At 55.0% G+C, this 13,688-nt stretch overlaps 1 protein-coding gene across 2 annotated transcripts in view; it reads right to left on the bottom strand.

The window, feature by feature from the left end:
• Window positions 1–1,736: 1,736 nt before the first annotated feature.
• Window positions 1,737–13,688, bottom strand: part of ATL3 (atlastin GTPase 3) — a 45,842-nt gene continuing 33,890 nt past the window's right edge. For both annotated transcript variants that reach the window (XM_058662876.1, XM_058662877.1), the window contains exons 7-13: window positions 12,879–12,971; window positions 11,790–11,928; window positions 7,241–7,368; window positions 6,592–6,648; window positions 5,837–5,908; window positions 3,823–4,254; window positions 1,737–1,962 (exon numbers count right to left, since the gene is read on the bottom strand). In XM_058662876.1, the coding sequence (XP_058518859.1) occupies window positions 1,876–1,962; window positions 3,823–4,254; window positions 5,837–5,908; window positions 6,592–6,648; window positions 7,241–7,368; window positions 11,790–11,928; window positions 12,879–12,971 (1,008 nt within the window). In that variant the 3' untranslated portion in view covers window positions 1,737–1,875. The remainder of the gene's footprint in view (window positions 1,963–3,822; window positions 4,255–5,836; window positions 5,909–6,591; window positions 6,649–7,240; window positions 7,369–11,789; window positions 11,929–12,878; window positions 12,972–13,688) is intronic.

The raw sequence follows: 13,688 nt of genomic DNA, 5'->3' as shown, positions 1-13,688 counted from the left end.
GCCAAAGAAGGCTCCTTGACCTGCCCAGAGGAGATGCTGTACATTTTTTCTAGAAGCAGACCAGCCAACTAAAGAGGGAGCGAAGCTTCCCTGGATGAGCAGGCCAAGATAACTGCTTCACAAAACCGGAGCAGAAACACTGGGCTGCAGCATAACCAGAGCCCAATGTTCCCGCAGCCGCCAGGGCCCCCGGTGCTGCGGTGTGAGCTCACTTTCAGGCACGTGACCCTTTCCTCTACCAATTTACCTATGGAATTTACACTCCAATTTAACCTATCCGCCTCCTGCAACAAAATTAAATTATCATGAAAAGCAAGGCTCAGAGACCTGAGTGTTCATACAAATACAGCCGAGTGTGAGAAAGGTTAAAAACCCATAGGAACTCATCATTAGAAACTGGAGAAAAAAGCAGCCAACAGACAAAACGCTTACCTTACCAAAGGGTAAGATTTGGGTCCTTATGAAGCCAGAGCAATTTTAAAGCCACAGAAGACTATTGGAGGGAAAATGAAGGATACAGACAAGTGACGAATTTAGCTCCATTGTTAGGGAACACTACACAGTGCACGGGAGAAGGCACCTTGGGAAGGACTGTGACGCAGGCCACTTCATTATTAATTACTGCTCAGCCACAGGAACCGGGCCATCCACTACAGGCACTAAAACGTGGTCATGTCTATCCTGGAATCCTTGCTTGGGCAGAACTCAGAGATAAAAGCCACGGAGAGCTGCATTCCCACAGATATGAACCCCTGGGCGCCTGAGCAAGGCACAAGCCCAACTTCTCCGAGGCAGGTGGCCGACTTCTCTGAGGCCACGGAGTTCGCTTCCAACCCAGCTTTTGCTGTAGCAGCCCCCGCTCGTCCCTTCGACGTGAGCCGACCTGGCTTTTTCAAGGAATATCTGCCTCTTATCTAGAAAGAAGCTACTGGAACACTTTGCAACTAAACTCTCAGACTGCCCAGCGACCCTCTGACCTTCCGTTGGAGAACACGGCGTATGGAAACATGGTGGGATGTTCTGCACACGCTGCGACAAACAGGATTCACTAGTTAGGATGACAGACAGACCTTCTGAAGCGTAATGGTGTCCCTTTCGGATGCTCTGTGGTTCTTTAGCTCTTTTAAGTTTGTAAACTTTTAGGAAAGAGTAGGATATAAAAAAGCAGTGCTGATCTGCACCCACCGGGGCATGCACCCTGCATGGGGTGCCCCTCCCCGCCACCCCGCACCCACCAGGGCACCCACCCTGCACGGGGGGCCCCTCCCCGCCGCCCGCACCCACCAGGGCACCCACCCTGCACGGGGGGCCCCTCCCCGCCGCCCGTACCCACCAGGGCACCCACCCTGCACGGGGGGCCCCTCCCCGCCGCCCCGCACCCACCAGGGCACCCACCCTGCACGGGGGGCCCCTCCCCGCCGCCCCGCACCCACCAGGGCACCCACCCTGCACGGGGGGCCCCTCCCCGCCGCCCGCACCCACCAGGGCACCCACCCTGCACGGGGGGCCCCTCCCCGCCGCCCCATACAGTGCAGCAGCAGTTCCGGCCAGGCCACCGCCCAAGGCACTGGCACAGCACTCAGAGGACAGAGGCGGTCTGGCACCAAGTCCTCGAGCTCCCTCCCACCTCCCTTAAAGTGCACAAAGCAGAGAGTAATAAGAAAACAGATGTAGGCTTGGATCTGGGCCGGCGAGGCAAGCAAAGGCTTCCGAGGGAACTGGAAGTTGAGTCGAAGGATCTGGAACCGTGGAGAAGCCGGGTGTTTATTCCAGCACCGAGGCACACAGCTCTCCCCCCGGCCCCGGGGTGGAGCTCCTCCGACCGGCCTGTGGTGCTGCTGGCCGGTCTTTGCCGGATCTTCACGTCTCATGACGCTACTGGGCTTTCTTCTCCCCAGGCGGTTTCCCGACCACGGCCTCCCGCACCGCGGCCTGAGTGGAATTTCCAATGTGAGAAGACGCCTGGCAAGAGTCCACGGATTCCACACGTGAGTTAGCAGAACAGCACACAGCACCACGAGAGGACACGGGCTTGGACACCTCTACCTCCCCTGACCGTGTCTAACACAGAGGAACCAGCTGCCCTGCGGGAGGTGGTCACCTCCTCAGGCAAGTCGCCCGGCTGACCTAACCCGCCTGCGGCTCTTACTCCGAGACATGAACCCCCAAAGCTGCCTGCACCTGGGGCAGAACGTCACCATCAGAGCCCTGAGCACTGTGGGAAGATTTTAAGTGAAAGAAATGCCATCCATTTTGAAACCAGCAGTGCATCAGGCTCCACAACACAGTGGCTCAGCAGGCTAATTCTGTACCTGCAAGTGCCAGGATCCCATATGGCTGCTGGTTCATGTGCTGGCAGCTCCACTTCCCATCCAGTTCCCAGCTTAGAACCTGGGAGAGCAGCAGAGGACGGCCCAAGTCCTTGAGAGCCTCCACTCACGTGGGATACCCAGGAAAAGTTCCTGGCTCCTGGCTTTGGGTTGGTTCAGCTCGATTGTTGTGGCCATTTGGGGAGTAAATCAGCAAATGGAAGATATATTTCTCTCTCTCACCCCCTACTGTCTGTTAATCTGTTTTTCAAGTAAAAATAAATAAATAAATCTTTAAAAAAAAAAAAAAAGATTAGAGCAGCAGGACTCAAAATAGAAAATCGTGCTAAGTTCATCCTTTTTTTCCAAGAGTTCTTGAAGCAACTTAATGGAAAGGAGACAGAAAGACACGGGAGTGGGGATTTCCACGAGCAACGCAGTGTGTTGAAGCTGAAACTTTTTTTTTTTAAGATTTGTTTTTATTGGAAAGGCAGATTTTTCAAAGAGACAGAGAGAAAGATCCTCCATCCACTGGTTCACTTCCCAAATGGCCACACAGCCAGAGCTGAGTCAATCTGAAGCCAGAAGCTTCTTCTGGGTCTCTCATGAAGGTGCAGGGTCCCAAAGCTTTGGGCCATCCTGGACTGCTTTCCCAGACCACAAGCAGGGAGCTGGATGGGAAGTGGAGCAGGTAAGACATGAACCGTCACCCACATGGGATGTCAGCACTTGCAAGGCAAGGATTTAACCACTGAGCTATTATGCCAGGCCCAAAGCTGAAACCTTGTATATACAAAAGGCCATCTTTAGGCATGAAAATAAATTATCAGGAATAGCTGCCCATGTCCTAACAAGGTATAACAGAATAACAGGAAACTTAAATAACCAAGGGACGCTTTTTGTGCCTGCTTTCACTTAGCCAACCCTTCCCTAACCCTGACCCTGACCCTAACCCTGACCCTAACCCTGACCCTAACCCTGACCCTAACCCTGACCCTAACCCTGATCCTAACCCTGACCCTAACCCTGATCCTAACCCTGGCCCTGACCCTGACCCTGAACCTAACCCTGATCCTAACCCTGACCCTAACCCTGGCCCTGACCCTGACCCTGAACCTAACCCTGATCCTAACCCTGACCCTAACCCTGACCATAACCCTGCCCCTGACCCAGGCCCTGACCCTGACCCTGACCCTAACCCTGATCCTAACCCTGGCCCTGACCCTGACCCTAAACCTAACCCTGATCCTAACCCTGACCCTAACCCTGGCCCTGACCCTGAACCTAACCCTGATCCTAACCCTGACCCTAACCCTGACCATAACCCTGACCCTGACCCTGGCCCTGACCCTGACCCTGACCCTAACCCTGATCCTAACCCTGGCCCTGACCCTGACCCTGAACCTAACCCTGATCCTAACCCTGACCCTAACCCTGACCATGACCCTGACCCTGACCCTGGCCCTGACCCTGACCCTAACCCTGACCCTCCACCACCACCGCGCCCACTCACCTGCTCCAGCACGTAGGCGGCGCCGACGTCGATGGCCCCGCCCAGTTCGCGGTACTGGCCCGAGTAGCGGACGTAGCCCCAGGTGAGCAGCGCGATCAGCAGCAGCCCCACCATGCAGTTGAAGAGCTGGGCCACGACCTCGAGGCCCAGGAAGCCGGTGAGGCCCGAGGCGAGGTAGAGCGCCGCGATGCCCGCGAAGAGCACGGCGGGCGTGCGGAAGGTGCTGAAGACGTTCTTGCTGCTGTTGTGTTTGCAGAAGTTCCCGTACAGCTCCCCGATCTCGTCCTCCAGCTCCTGCTGGTAGCGCAGGCTGAAGTCCCTCCCGCCCATCTTCTTGGTCTTCTTGAAGTGATCCAGAGCCAGCTGTTTGAATTCACAGTGCTTCTCCTCCAGGGCGTCTGGGGACAAGTACGGCTTCTCTCCGCCACAAACCTACGGGAAACAAGGGCGCCAGCCAAAAGACACGGGGATACAACGGTTTCCTATTTTTAAAAACAAAGTGACTTTATTTGGGTGTTTTATTTGAAAAGTATATCAACAGAGAGAGGGAGAGTCTGGCTCCATCCGCTGGCTCATTCCCCAAATGGCTGCAACGGCCGGAGCAGAGCCGAGCCAAAGCCAGAAGAAGCTGGGTCTCCCACACAGGCGCAGGGGTCCAAGGACTTGAGCCATCCTCTGTTGCTTTCCCAGCACATTAGCAGGGAACTGGATCGGAACTGGAGCAGCCAGGATAACACAAGTGCCATAGTCAGAAGCTTCAAGTTGGCAGTTGGGGTAGTTTAGCATGGTGTCTCAACAAACTAGTCCTCCGCTTGCCAGTGTTGGCATCAATGTGGGCGTCAATTCTAGTCCTGGCTGCTCCACTTCCCATTCAATTCCCTGTCTGTGGCCTGGGAGAGAAGCAGAGGATGACCCAAGTCCGTGGGCCCCTTCACCCACACGGGAGACCTGGAAGAAGCTCCTGTCTCCTAGGTTTCGATCGGCTCAGCTTCGGCTGTTGTGGCCATTTGGGGAGTGAACCAGCGGATGGAAGACCTCTCTCTCTCTTGACTCTGCCTTTCCAATACAAACTTCAAAATAAATCTTTAGAAAAAGGGTATTAGACATTCACTTTCTGTGGCTGGCACTGTGGTGGAGCAGGCTGGGCCTTGTTGGCAGTGCCAGCATCCACGTGGGTGCCGCTTCACATGCGGTCAGCGCAAGCCCTGGAACCAGACGAGCTTGCCATTCCAAGTGGTGATCAGAAGGACTTGGCGACCAGGTAGGCCTGGGCACAGCCTTGCTGCCTCCTGACTTTGCTTTCGTGTTTTGTTTTGGAATATTTTTTTAATGTCTTTTATTCCTTTGACATGCACAGTGACAGAAGGAGAGGAAGCGGTCTTCCATCTGCTGGTTCACTTCCCAGATGAACGGCAACGGACAGGAGCCGGGCAAGGCCGAAGCCGGGAACCCCGAGCTCCACCCAGGGCTCCCACGTGGGTGGCGGGGCCCAAGCACTTGGGTCATCTTCTGCCACCTCCCTAGACGCATGAGCAGGGAGCCAGACCGGAGGCTGAGCAGCTGGGACTCAAACAAGCGGTAGTTTAACCTACTGTACCCGACAGGAGCCCCGGTTCCATGTCCGCAGCTGCCTTAAGTCGGGTGGAGCTTGGGCCTCCGAAGCCAGCACCCCCACCACCACAGACACCAAGCAGCCCCGCCTAGCCCCGCCTAGCCCCGCCTAGCCCCGCCTAGCCCCGCCTAGCCCCGCCTAGCCCCGCCTAGCCCCGCCTAGCCCCGCCTAGCCCCGCCTAGCCCCGCCTAGCCCCGCCTAGCCCCGCCTAGCCCCGCCTAGCCCCGCCTAGCCCCGCCTAGCCCCGCCTAGCCCCGCCTAGCCCCGCCTAGCCCCGCCTAGCCCCGCCTAGCCCCGCCTAGCCCCGCCTAGCCCCGCCTAGCCCCGCCTAGCCCCGCCTAGCCCCGCCTAGCCCCGCCTAGCCCCGCCTAGCCCCGCCTAGCCCCGCCTAGCCCCGCCTACCTCTTCCATCTTGTTGTAATAGACATCCTTGGCAGAGGCTGCGGCTGCTAAGTTGTTGGCTTCGGCAGTGGCCTTTTAAGAAAAACGCGAAGGATGAACTATGACGAACGTTTCCCACCAATTACCACGGGCCAGGCCCTCGCCCTCCCCGCGCGTTCTTCAACTGATGAAATAAAATACATCTTTTCTGCCAGATTTTCAACCGGAAAAAAAAAATTTTACATTCTTTAATCTATGAAAATCATTCACACAAGTTAAACCTCCAAAATCGAGGAAGATATCACTTCCTTGGCTCCGGTTTTAAATATAAGAAACAGTGTGAGTCAAAAATAGAAAAAGAAGGAGGCACAAGTTCAGCTCCGAGACGCTGGCCGCCCTTGCCCCGCCGTAACAGCGCCCTGCTCCTAAAGGAACCGGCGTTTGCGATGCCTGGGCAGAGAAGGTCAGAGACGATCCACCATCACAAAATGACAGCTTTCATGCAAAAATGGTGAAAACTGGCCCGTGAGTCATGAACACGTGTGTCAGGACATGTTCTATAGAAAGACATGCCACGCAGCAGGCCCCGGCTGCTCTAGCCCGGCAGGGCTGTCCTGCCTGGGATCGCCAGCCCCGGCGAGGAGAGGCCCTTCTGTCTTCAGGTGGACCCACGGGCAAGACCAGCAGGTGGTCACACTGCTGCCGATGACCTAGCCGACAGACCAGGTGCGCGTGTGACTGGCAGGTGCCACTCAAAAGTCAGAGGAGTTTCTTACCTGAAGCATGGATTTGGGGTGAGGCAGATCTTCCCCTTGGTAAATTTTGATATATGCCTTCGAACACAAACATTAAACAAGATTATAAAGGATGCTGTTCTTGTTCGATTGGATTCACGTTTTAAAACTGGTGACCACACAGCTGAGTTTTCCTTAACACCTGGAGCGACAACCGGGGAAATTAGCGGAAACACAGCACACCCTACAAGTGCGTGTTAGAGCTCTCAGTTCACTAAAGCTAGTCCCAAGCAGCGCAGGCCTGCGGGGCCAGGACTCCACGGGAGGCCCATGCACGCTGCTCCCACCGCTGCCTGGGGGCAGAGTGACCGTCCGCTCTACAGCAGTCAGGACACATCTCGGCGGCAGCTCCTACGCACCCACCTCCTGCGACCACATCTTCCTCCGGGAATCGTCTTCCTTTAGCCACAGCAATTGCTCCTCTAAGAGCGGGGACGTCCACGGGGTTCTTAGACCGGTACTGCCACCCAGTGGCCTACTCCTGGAAGGACACTTGGGTCTCTGAAAATGCCTCTCACCAGCAGCCCCCACAACCCAGGGAAACGTCTGAATCCACCAGGATGAGTTCCACGCCTACACCAGTTTTAGCAAGAATCAAACATTTTAGCAATAAAAAAAAAATCACATCTACCTTAAAGTACTCCAACAGTCCCCGACAGGTCACTTTTGAGCCGTTGATCTCCTTTTCCATTAACTTGGAGGGATTTAACACATACGGGATCAGGATCTGTAACTGCTCCTTGAATTCACCAGCAATGTCTGTTTGCAGGACCATGGGGAAGGACACAACAAACCAGGTGGCCTTAGTCCACCGAGGTGAGCACAGGACACAATCCTCACAGTCTAGTTAGTCATTTCCTAAGATTTCTTTGAAAGAGAGACAGAAAAATCTATCAGCTGCTTCACTCTCCAAAAGGCCGCAGCAGCCAAGGGCGGGCCTGGGTGAAGCCAGGAGCCTGGGCCTCCGTCCAGGTCTCCCACGTCGGTGGCCGGGACCCAAGAATCCTAGTCATTATTATTCACTGCTTCTCAGGTGCTCTGGCAGGCCGCTGGCTCGGATGCAGAGCAGCCAGGACTTGAACCAGAACTCCTGTACAGAGTGCAGGTGTCCCGAGCTGCAGCACGGAGCCCACCCTCCTGTGTCCACATTCGGTAGACCCATGAGAGGGAGGCTGTGAGCAGGCTGCTGCCAGAGCCAGCACTCCTCGGCGTCTGCTTCCCGCCTGCGGTGCGGGTCCACGCAAGCTCAGCACAGGCTCATCTGGGGGCTTGGGTCTGCATGCTCACCATCCCGGCCCTCGCCCCAGAGCCGCGTGTCAACGGCCTGCTCCAGAGGGTGGGGCTCGCAAGGGATGGTGGAAACATCAGAGGCAGGACCCAGGAAGAGGTCCTCAGGGAGCTGGGGACTGCCGTGGCGAAGTCGTGCAGGCAGCTGGCAGTGGAAGGCCAAGGTGGAGCCTGGCCACGCTCCACTTCCCGGCTTGCCCGGGGATCCTTCCTCCGGCCCTGTTCTGCCATGTGCCGGGGGGTCCCTCGCTGGGCAGCCTGCGCTGACATCTGGACTCTGAACCCGACAACAACTGTGAGCTAGATGTAAGCAGGCTGCCTCAGCTATTCTGTTACAGTAACAGAAACGGACTCACACACATGGCTCTCCTTCAGGGGAGTTGGCACCGTGCAGCAAGTCGAGAAATTTAATTTGTAAAGAATTTGATTAACAATCTTTCCGTCTCCTTCTTTGTGTATCTCTACCTTTCATATAAAGATAATTAAATCTGCACCCGGCGCAGTACCCTAGTGGCTGAAAGCCTTGCCTTGTGTGTGCTGGGGTCCCATATGGGCGCCAGTTCTAATCCCGGCGGCCTCGCTTCCCATCCAACTCCGTGCTTGTGGCCTGGGAAAGCAGTCGAGGACGGCCCAAGGCCTTGGGACCCTGCACCTGTGTGGGAGACCTAGAAGAAGCTCCTCCTGGCTCCTGGCTTTGGATCAGTTTGGCTCTAGCCGTTGTGACTATATAGGAAGTGAACCAGTGGATGGAAGATCTCTTTGACTCTGCCTCTCTATATAAATTAACCTTTCAAATAAAAGTAATTTTTTTTTTAAGTAATTAACAAGTTCCTCAAACACCATGTGTCAGAGGCAAGCATTTGGCCTAACAGTGAAAACACTCCCTGGGGTGCACATGCAGGACACCAACACCAGGTGGCAGCAGTGCTGGCTCGAGTGGCTGGGCTTCCCTGTCCATAGGAGAAACGCAGATACATTTCCGGCTTCCGGCTCCAGACCCAGTGACTATTGGCATCTGGGAACTAAACCAACAGACAGAACACTCTCCCTTTCTCTCTGCCTCTCAATCAATCAAGAACTTATTGAAAACCAATAGTTGGACCCGGCACAATGGCCCAATGGCTAAATCCTCCCCTTGTATGTGCTAGAATCCCATGTGGACATTGGTTCTAATCCTGGCTGTCCCACTTCCCATCCTGCTCCCTGTTTGTGGCCTGGAAAAGCAGTCGAGGATGGCCCAAAGCCTTGGGACCCTGCACCCGTGTGGGAGACCCTGAAGCCTGAAGACCCTGGCTCCTGGTTTCAGATTGGCTCAGCTCTGGCCATTGCAGTCACTTGGGTTGTGAACCAATGGATGGAGATCTTTCTGTCTCTCCTTTCTCTGTAAATCTGCCTTCCCAATAAACATAGCCTAAATCTTAAAAAAAAAAAAAAAAAAAAAAAGCAAGCAAGTCGGCCCAGCGCGGTGCCCTAGTGGCTAAAATCCTTGCCTTGCACAAGCTGGTTTCCCACATGGGTGCCGGTTCTAATCCCGGCAGCCCCACTTCCCATCCAGCTCCCTGCTTGTGGCCTGGGACAGCAGTCGAGGACGGCCCAGAGCCTTGGGACCCTGCACCTGTGTGGGAGACCTGCAGGAAGTTCCTGGCTCCTGGCTTCGGATCAGTTCAGCTCTGGCCATTGTGGCTGATTGGGGAGTGAACCATCGGATGAAAGATCTTCCCGTCTCTCCTCCTCTCTGTATATTTGCCTTTCCAGAAAAAAAACAAATAAATCTTTAAAAAAAGAAGGAAAAGAATTTGCAGTAGAACATGGGCGCTGTCCCAGAGGCTGGTGCTCACATCCCACCCAGACTGCCAGGGTCCGAGTGCTAACGCTCTGCTTCTAGTGCAGCTTCCCACCTCCGGGAGGCGGCAGTGACGGCTCAGGGGCAGGGCTCTTACCGCACTCCTAGGGGACTCACAGGGCATTCCAGGCTCCCAGCCTTGGCCAGTCCAGCCCCAGCTGTGCACATCTGGGGGGTGAACCAGTGAGTGGAAGATCTCTGTGCCCTGCCCCCCTCTCTCTGTTATATTTCTCTCTTACTCTCACCCTGCCTTTCAAATAAATAAAAATAAATCTTACAAGAGAATAAAAAATAAAAAAGCATCCCCTTGGATATTTTCCCCATCAGTGACGAGCTTGCTAAAAGCGCAACCAGCAACAGGCCACCACAGCTGCAAAGGACTCCGTGACCTGCGCACAGACACCATGTGCCCTCCAGCCCCTTGCCCTGCTCAGCTCTGAAAATTCCCTCTCAGCGGCTTTGCAGGTGCAAGGCCCTGGCTCCAGCGCTTGCACAGGCCGGCTTCCCTCCCAAGGCCAGGCCTGGGCGGCTCAGCGGCCGCGTCACAGGCCTGGAGGCCCTTCTCAGGGAGGTGAAGGTCAATTCTGCTTCTCTGACCACATTAAGACCAGCTGGGATGGGCACCCAGCGTCAGACAAGGACATACGAAAAAACGCATTGTGAACTAAAGACAAACAGGGTTATGAAAACCTTCCCAGTTGGATGGCAAGCCCCCCTGGCACCTAGACAGCACAGCCTCAAACGCGGGACCTCCGTGTGACAGAGGGCGTGAGTCGTCGGAGGGAGCCCTGCCTGGTTTCACAGAACTCCCAGGTCTGTGGCACAGTGGGGGGACCCCACGGTCTCCAAGGCGGGCAGCTATGACCATAACACTCCACGGGCAGCCCGGGAGGCTCGAACAAGCTTATAAACAAAGCACTCAGTTTACTGCGTGTGTAAACCATGGGCCAGCTACTCGGTGACTCAGGTCTCTATGAGGTCACTGGACCCCTGAGTCTTGACTCGGAGTCTTCTCGTCTGCCAGCTGACGGGCACTTCCGGGCAGCACGTGACCCAGGCTCAGGCTGTGGCGTAATCACAAGTGATGCGAGAACAGCGGGCCACGCGGCCGGGGCCTCTCTCCTGCAGAAGCTAATGCACCCAACAAATCGACTTCTGTTTAGTCTCCCTTTATTTAGCACCTGGACCCCTTACAAAGCAGTAACCACAGCGTATCCTTTAGAAAGACCATGAGTGGATGCTTCTAGAAGGCTCAGGAACTGAGGTAAACAAATTCTGACCATTGCAGCACATGAGAACACAACCTGGCCTTGGAAGAGCAGTCTTCCGCGGAGGCCACACCAGGCAGGTGCAGGCCCTGCTCGATGCCTGGCTCACAGTGTCATGTTAACTCATGTGTGCCCGATGCCTGGCTCATAGTGTCATGTTAACTCACGTGTGCCCGATGCCTGGCTCACGGTGTCATGTTAACTCACGTGTGCCCGATGCCTGGCTCATAGTGTCATGTTAACTCACGTGTGCCTGATGCCTGGCTCACAGTGAGTGTCATGTTAACTCACGTGTGCCCGATGCCTGGCTCACGGTGAGTGTTATGTTAACTCACGTGTGCCTGATGCCTGGCTCACGGTGAGTGTCATGTTAACTCACGTGTGCCCGATGCCTGGCTCACGGTGAGTGTCATGTTAACTCACGTGTGCCCGATGCCTGGCTCACGGTGAGTGTCATGTTAACTCACGTGCGCCCGATGCCTGGCTCACGTTGTCATGTTAACTCACGTGTGCCCAATGCCTGGCTCACAGTGTCATGTTAACTCATGTGTGCCCGATGCCTGGCTCACAGTGTCATGTTAACTCACGTGTGCCCGATGCCTGGCTCACGGTGAGTGTCATGTTAACTCACGTGTGCCCGATGCCTGGCTCACGGTGAGTGTCATGTTAACTCACGTGTGCCCGATGCCTGGCTCACGGTGAGTGTCATGTTAACTCACGTGTGCCCGATGCCTGGCTCACGGTGTCATGTTACTTCCGTGTGTAACATCTGCAACACACACCTTTCAGTTTCCCATCGAAGTCAGGGCTTGTGGCCACCTGGAGCCCCGGATGCGGCAGGAGGAAACACGTGACGTCAGAGAAGCATGAGTGGATGTGGTTCCGGACATTCTGGATTTCCTCGTGTTGGTGTTCCTTCACCTGCAACGCGGACCGGTGAGTCACCATGCGAGACCAGAGGCCCTCGGGGGAGAACAGAGGCAGGCAGGCACACTCGAGAGGCCGGCCAGGAAACGCAGAGCCCGAAGGGGCACAGTAACCGGCGGTCTGGCTCCCGCAGCTAACACAACACAAGGCAGGAGGCATTTCTTAGAAGAGAATCTTGTGCAAATACTGAGCACAAGGGAAGGGCTGTGTGCAGGAGGAAGGATCTAACCGCCTAAAAGTGACTGACAAAGGAGCCCTGTGTTTTGGTTTTCGGGGAACAGGCTGGACCTGTTTATGCCTGTGCCAAAACAAATGAGAATTTTGAAGGAAAACAAAATTTTTAAAAATTTGAATATAGGGACCAGCACTCAACAGGCTAATCCTCCGCCTGCAGGCAATGGCATCCCATGTGGGCGCCAGTTCTAGCCCTGGCTGCTCCACCTGCCATCTAAGCTCCCTGCTTGCGGCCTGGGAAGGCAGTTGAGGATGGCCCAGGTCGTTGAGCTCCTGCACCCCGGGTGGGAGACCCAGAAGAGGCTCCTGACTCCTGAATACCTCAGCTCTGGCCTCACAGTCGTTTGGGAAATGAGTCAGCCGGTGAAGGATCTCTTCCTCGCTCTGTCTCTCCTTCTCTCTGTAAATTTGCTTTTCAAATAAAACTATCTTTAAAAATTTTTTTGAACACAACACCTTACGGACACATACAGAATCTGTGATGTGAGATGGAAATTGTCTTCAAAGCTTGGGCTTTAGCCGCGGGTTTTCTCCACCACCCTGCGCATTATGCACCATGAATAAATGATACTGGTTTGTGCTAAGACTCATACATATTTAACAACTGAAGATCATGCCCAGCAATCTGTTTTAAACGCAACAGCCAGAAGCAGATGAGAAGGTCGCCGTGACTCCTGGCTCACTTCTTGGGAGGGCACGCGCCCGCTCACCTGCAAACGCTTGTTCAGGAACGCCATGCCCCCTTGCAGGCCGTAGCTGTACTCGTAAGGAAAGCTCCAGTCCCGAACCAGAAACATCAGGGTCTGTTCAGGGAAAGCACACAGCACAGCGTGAGGGCGCGTGAAGGCATTCTCAGCACAGCAGATGACAACTGCTTCCAAGGGACACACAACTGTATCGAAGCATTTCCCTACTTTTTTTTTTTAAGGATTCTGAGGCTGACACTGCGGCTGGCACCTGCTGTTATTAGTAACACCGCCACCAGAAACGCTGCATCCCATATGAACACTGGCTCACGTCCTGGTGGCTTCACTTCCAATCCAGTTCCCAGCTAACGGCCCAGGAAACGCAGCAGAAGATGGCCCAAGCTTCTGGGTCCCTGCCACTCATATGAGAGACCCGGATGGAAGCTCCTGGGGTCTCACATAAGAGACTCCTGGCTCCTGACTTCAGCCTGGCCCTGCACTAGCCATTGTGGCTTTTGGGGAGCGAACCAAATGGAAGATCTGTATCTCCTCCTAATAGTCTGACCTTAAAAAAGAAAGAAAGAAAGAAATTTGCTTAAAAGGTAGAGTTCACCAAGAGAGGGAAAGAGAGGAAAGCAGAGGGAAAAGAGAGGGAAGGGGGAAGGAAAGGAGGGAGAGAGATCTTCCATCTCCAGGTTCGCTCCCCAAACGGCTGCCAATGGCCAGGGCTGGCCACGCTGCGGCCAGGAGCTTCCTCCGTGTCTCCCACATGGGTGCAGGGGCCCAAGCACTTACTCCATCCTCCGCTACCTGCCCTGGGACATTAACAGGGAG

The sequence above is a fragment of the Ochotona princeps genome, chromosome 4 (assembly GCF_030435755.1).
Source record: "Ochotona princeps isolate mOchPri1 chromosome 4, mOchPri1.hap1, whole genome shotgun sequence".
Classification (NCBI taxonomy): Eukaryota; Metazoa; Chordata; class Mammalia; order Lagomorpha; family Ochotonidae; genus Ochotona; species Ochotona princeps.
The sequence above is the reverse complement of the archived record's forward strand: the minus strand, read 5'-3'. Positions and strand labels throughout refer to the sequence as shown.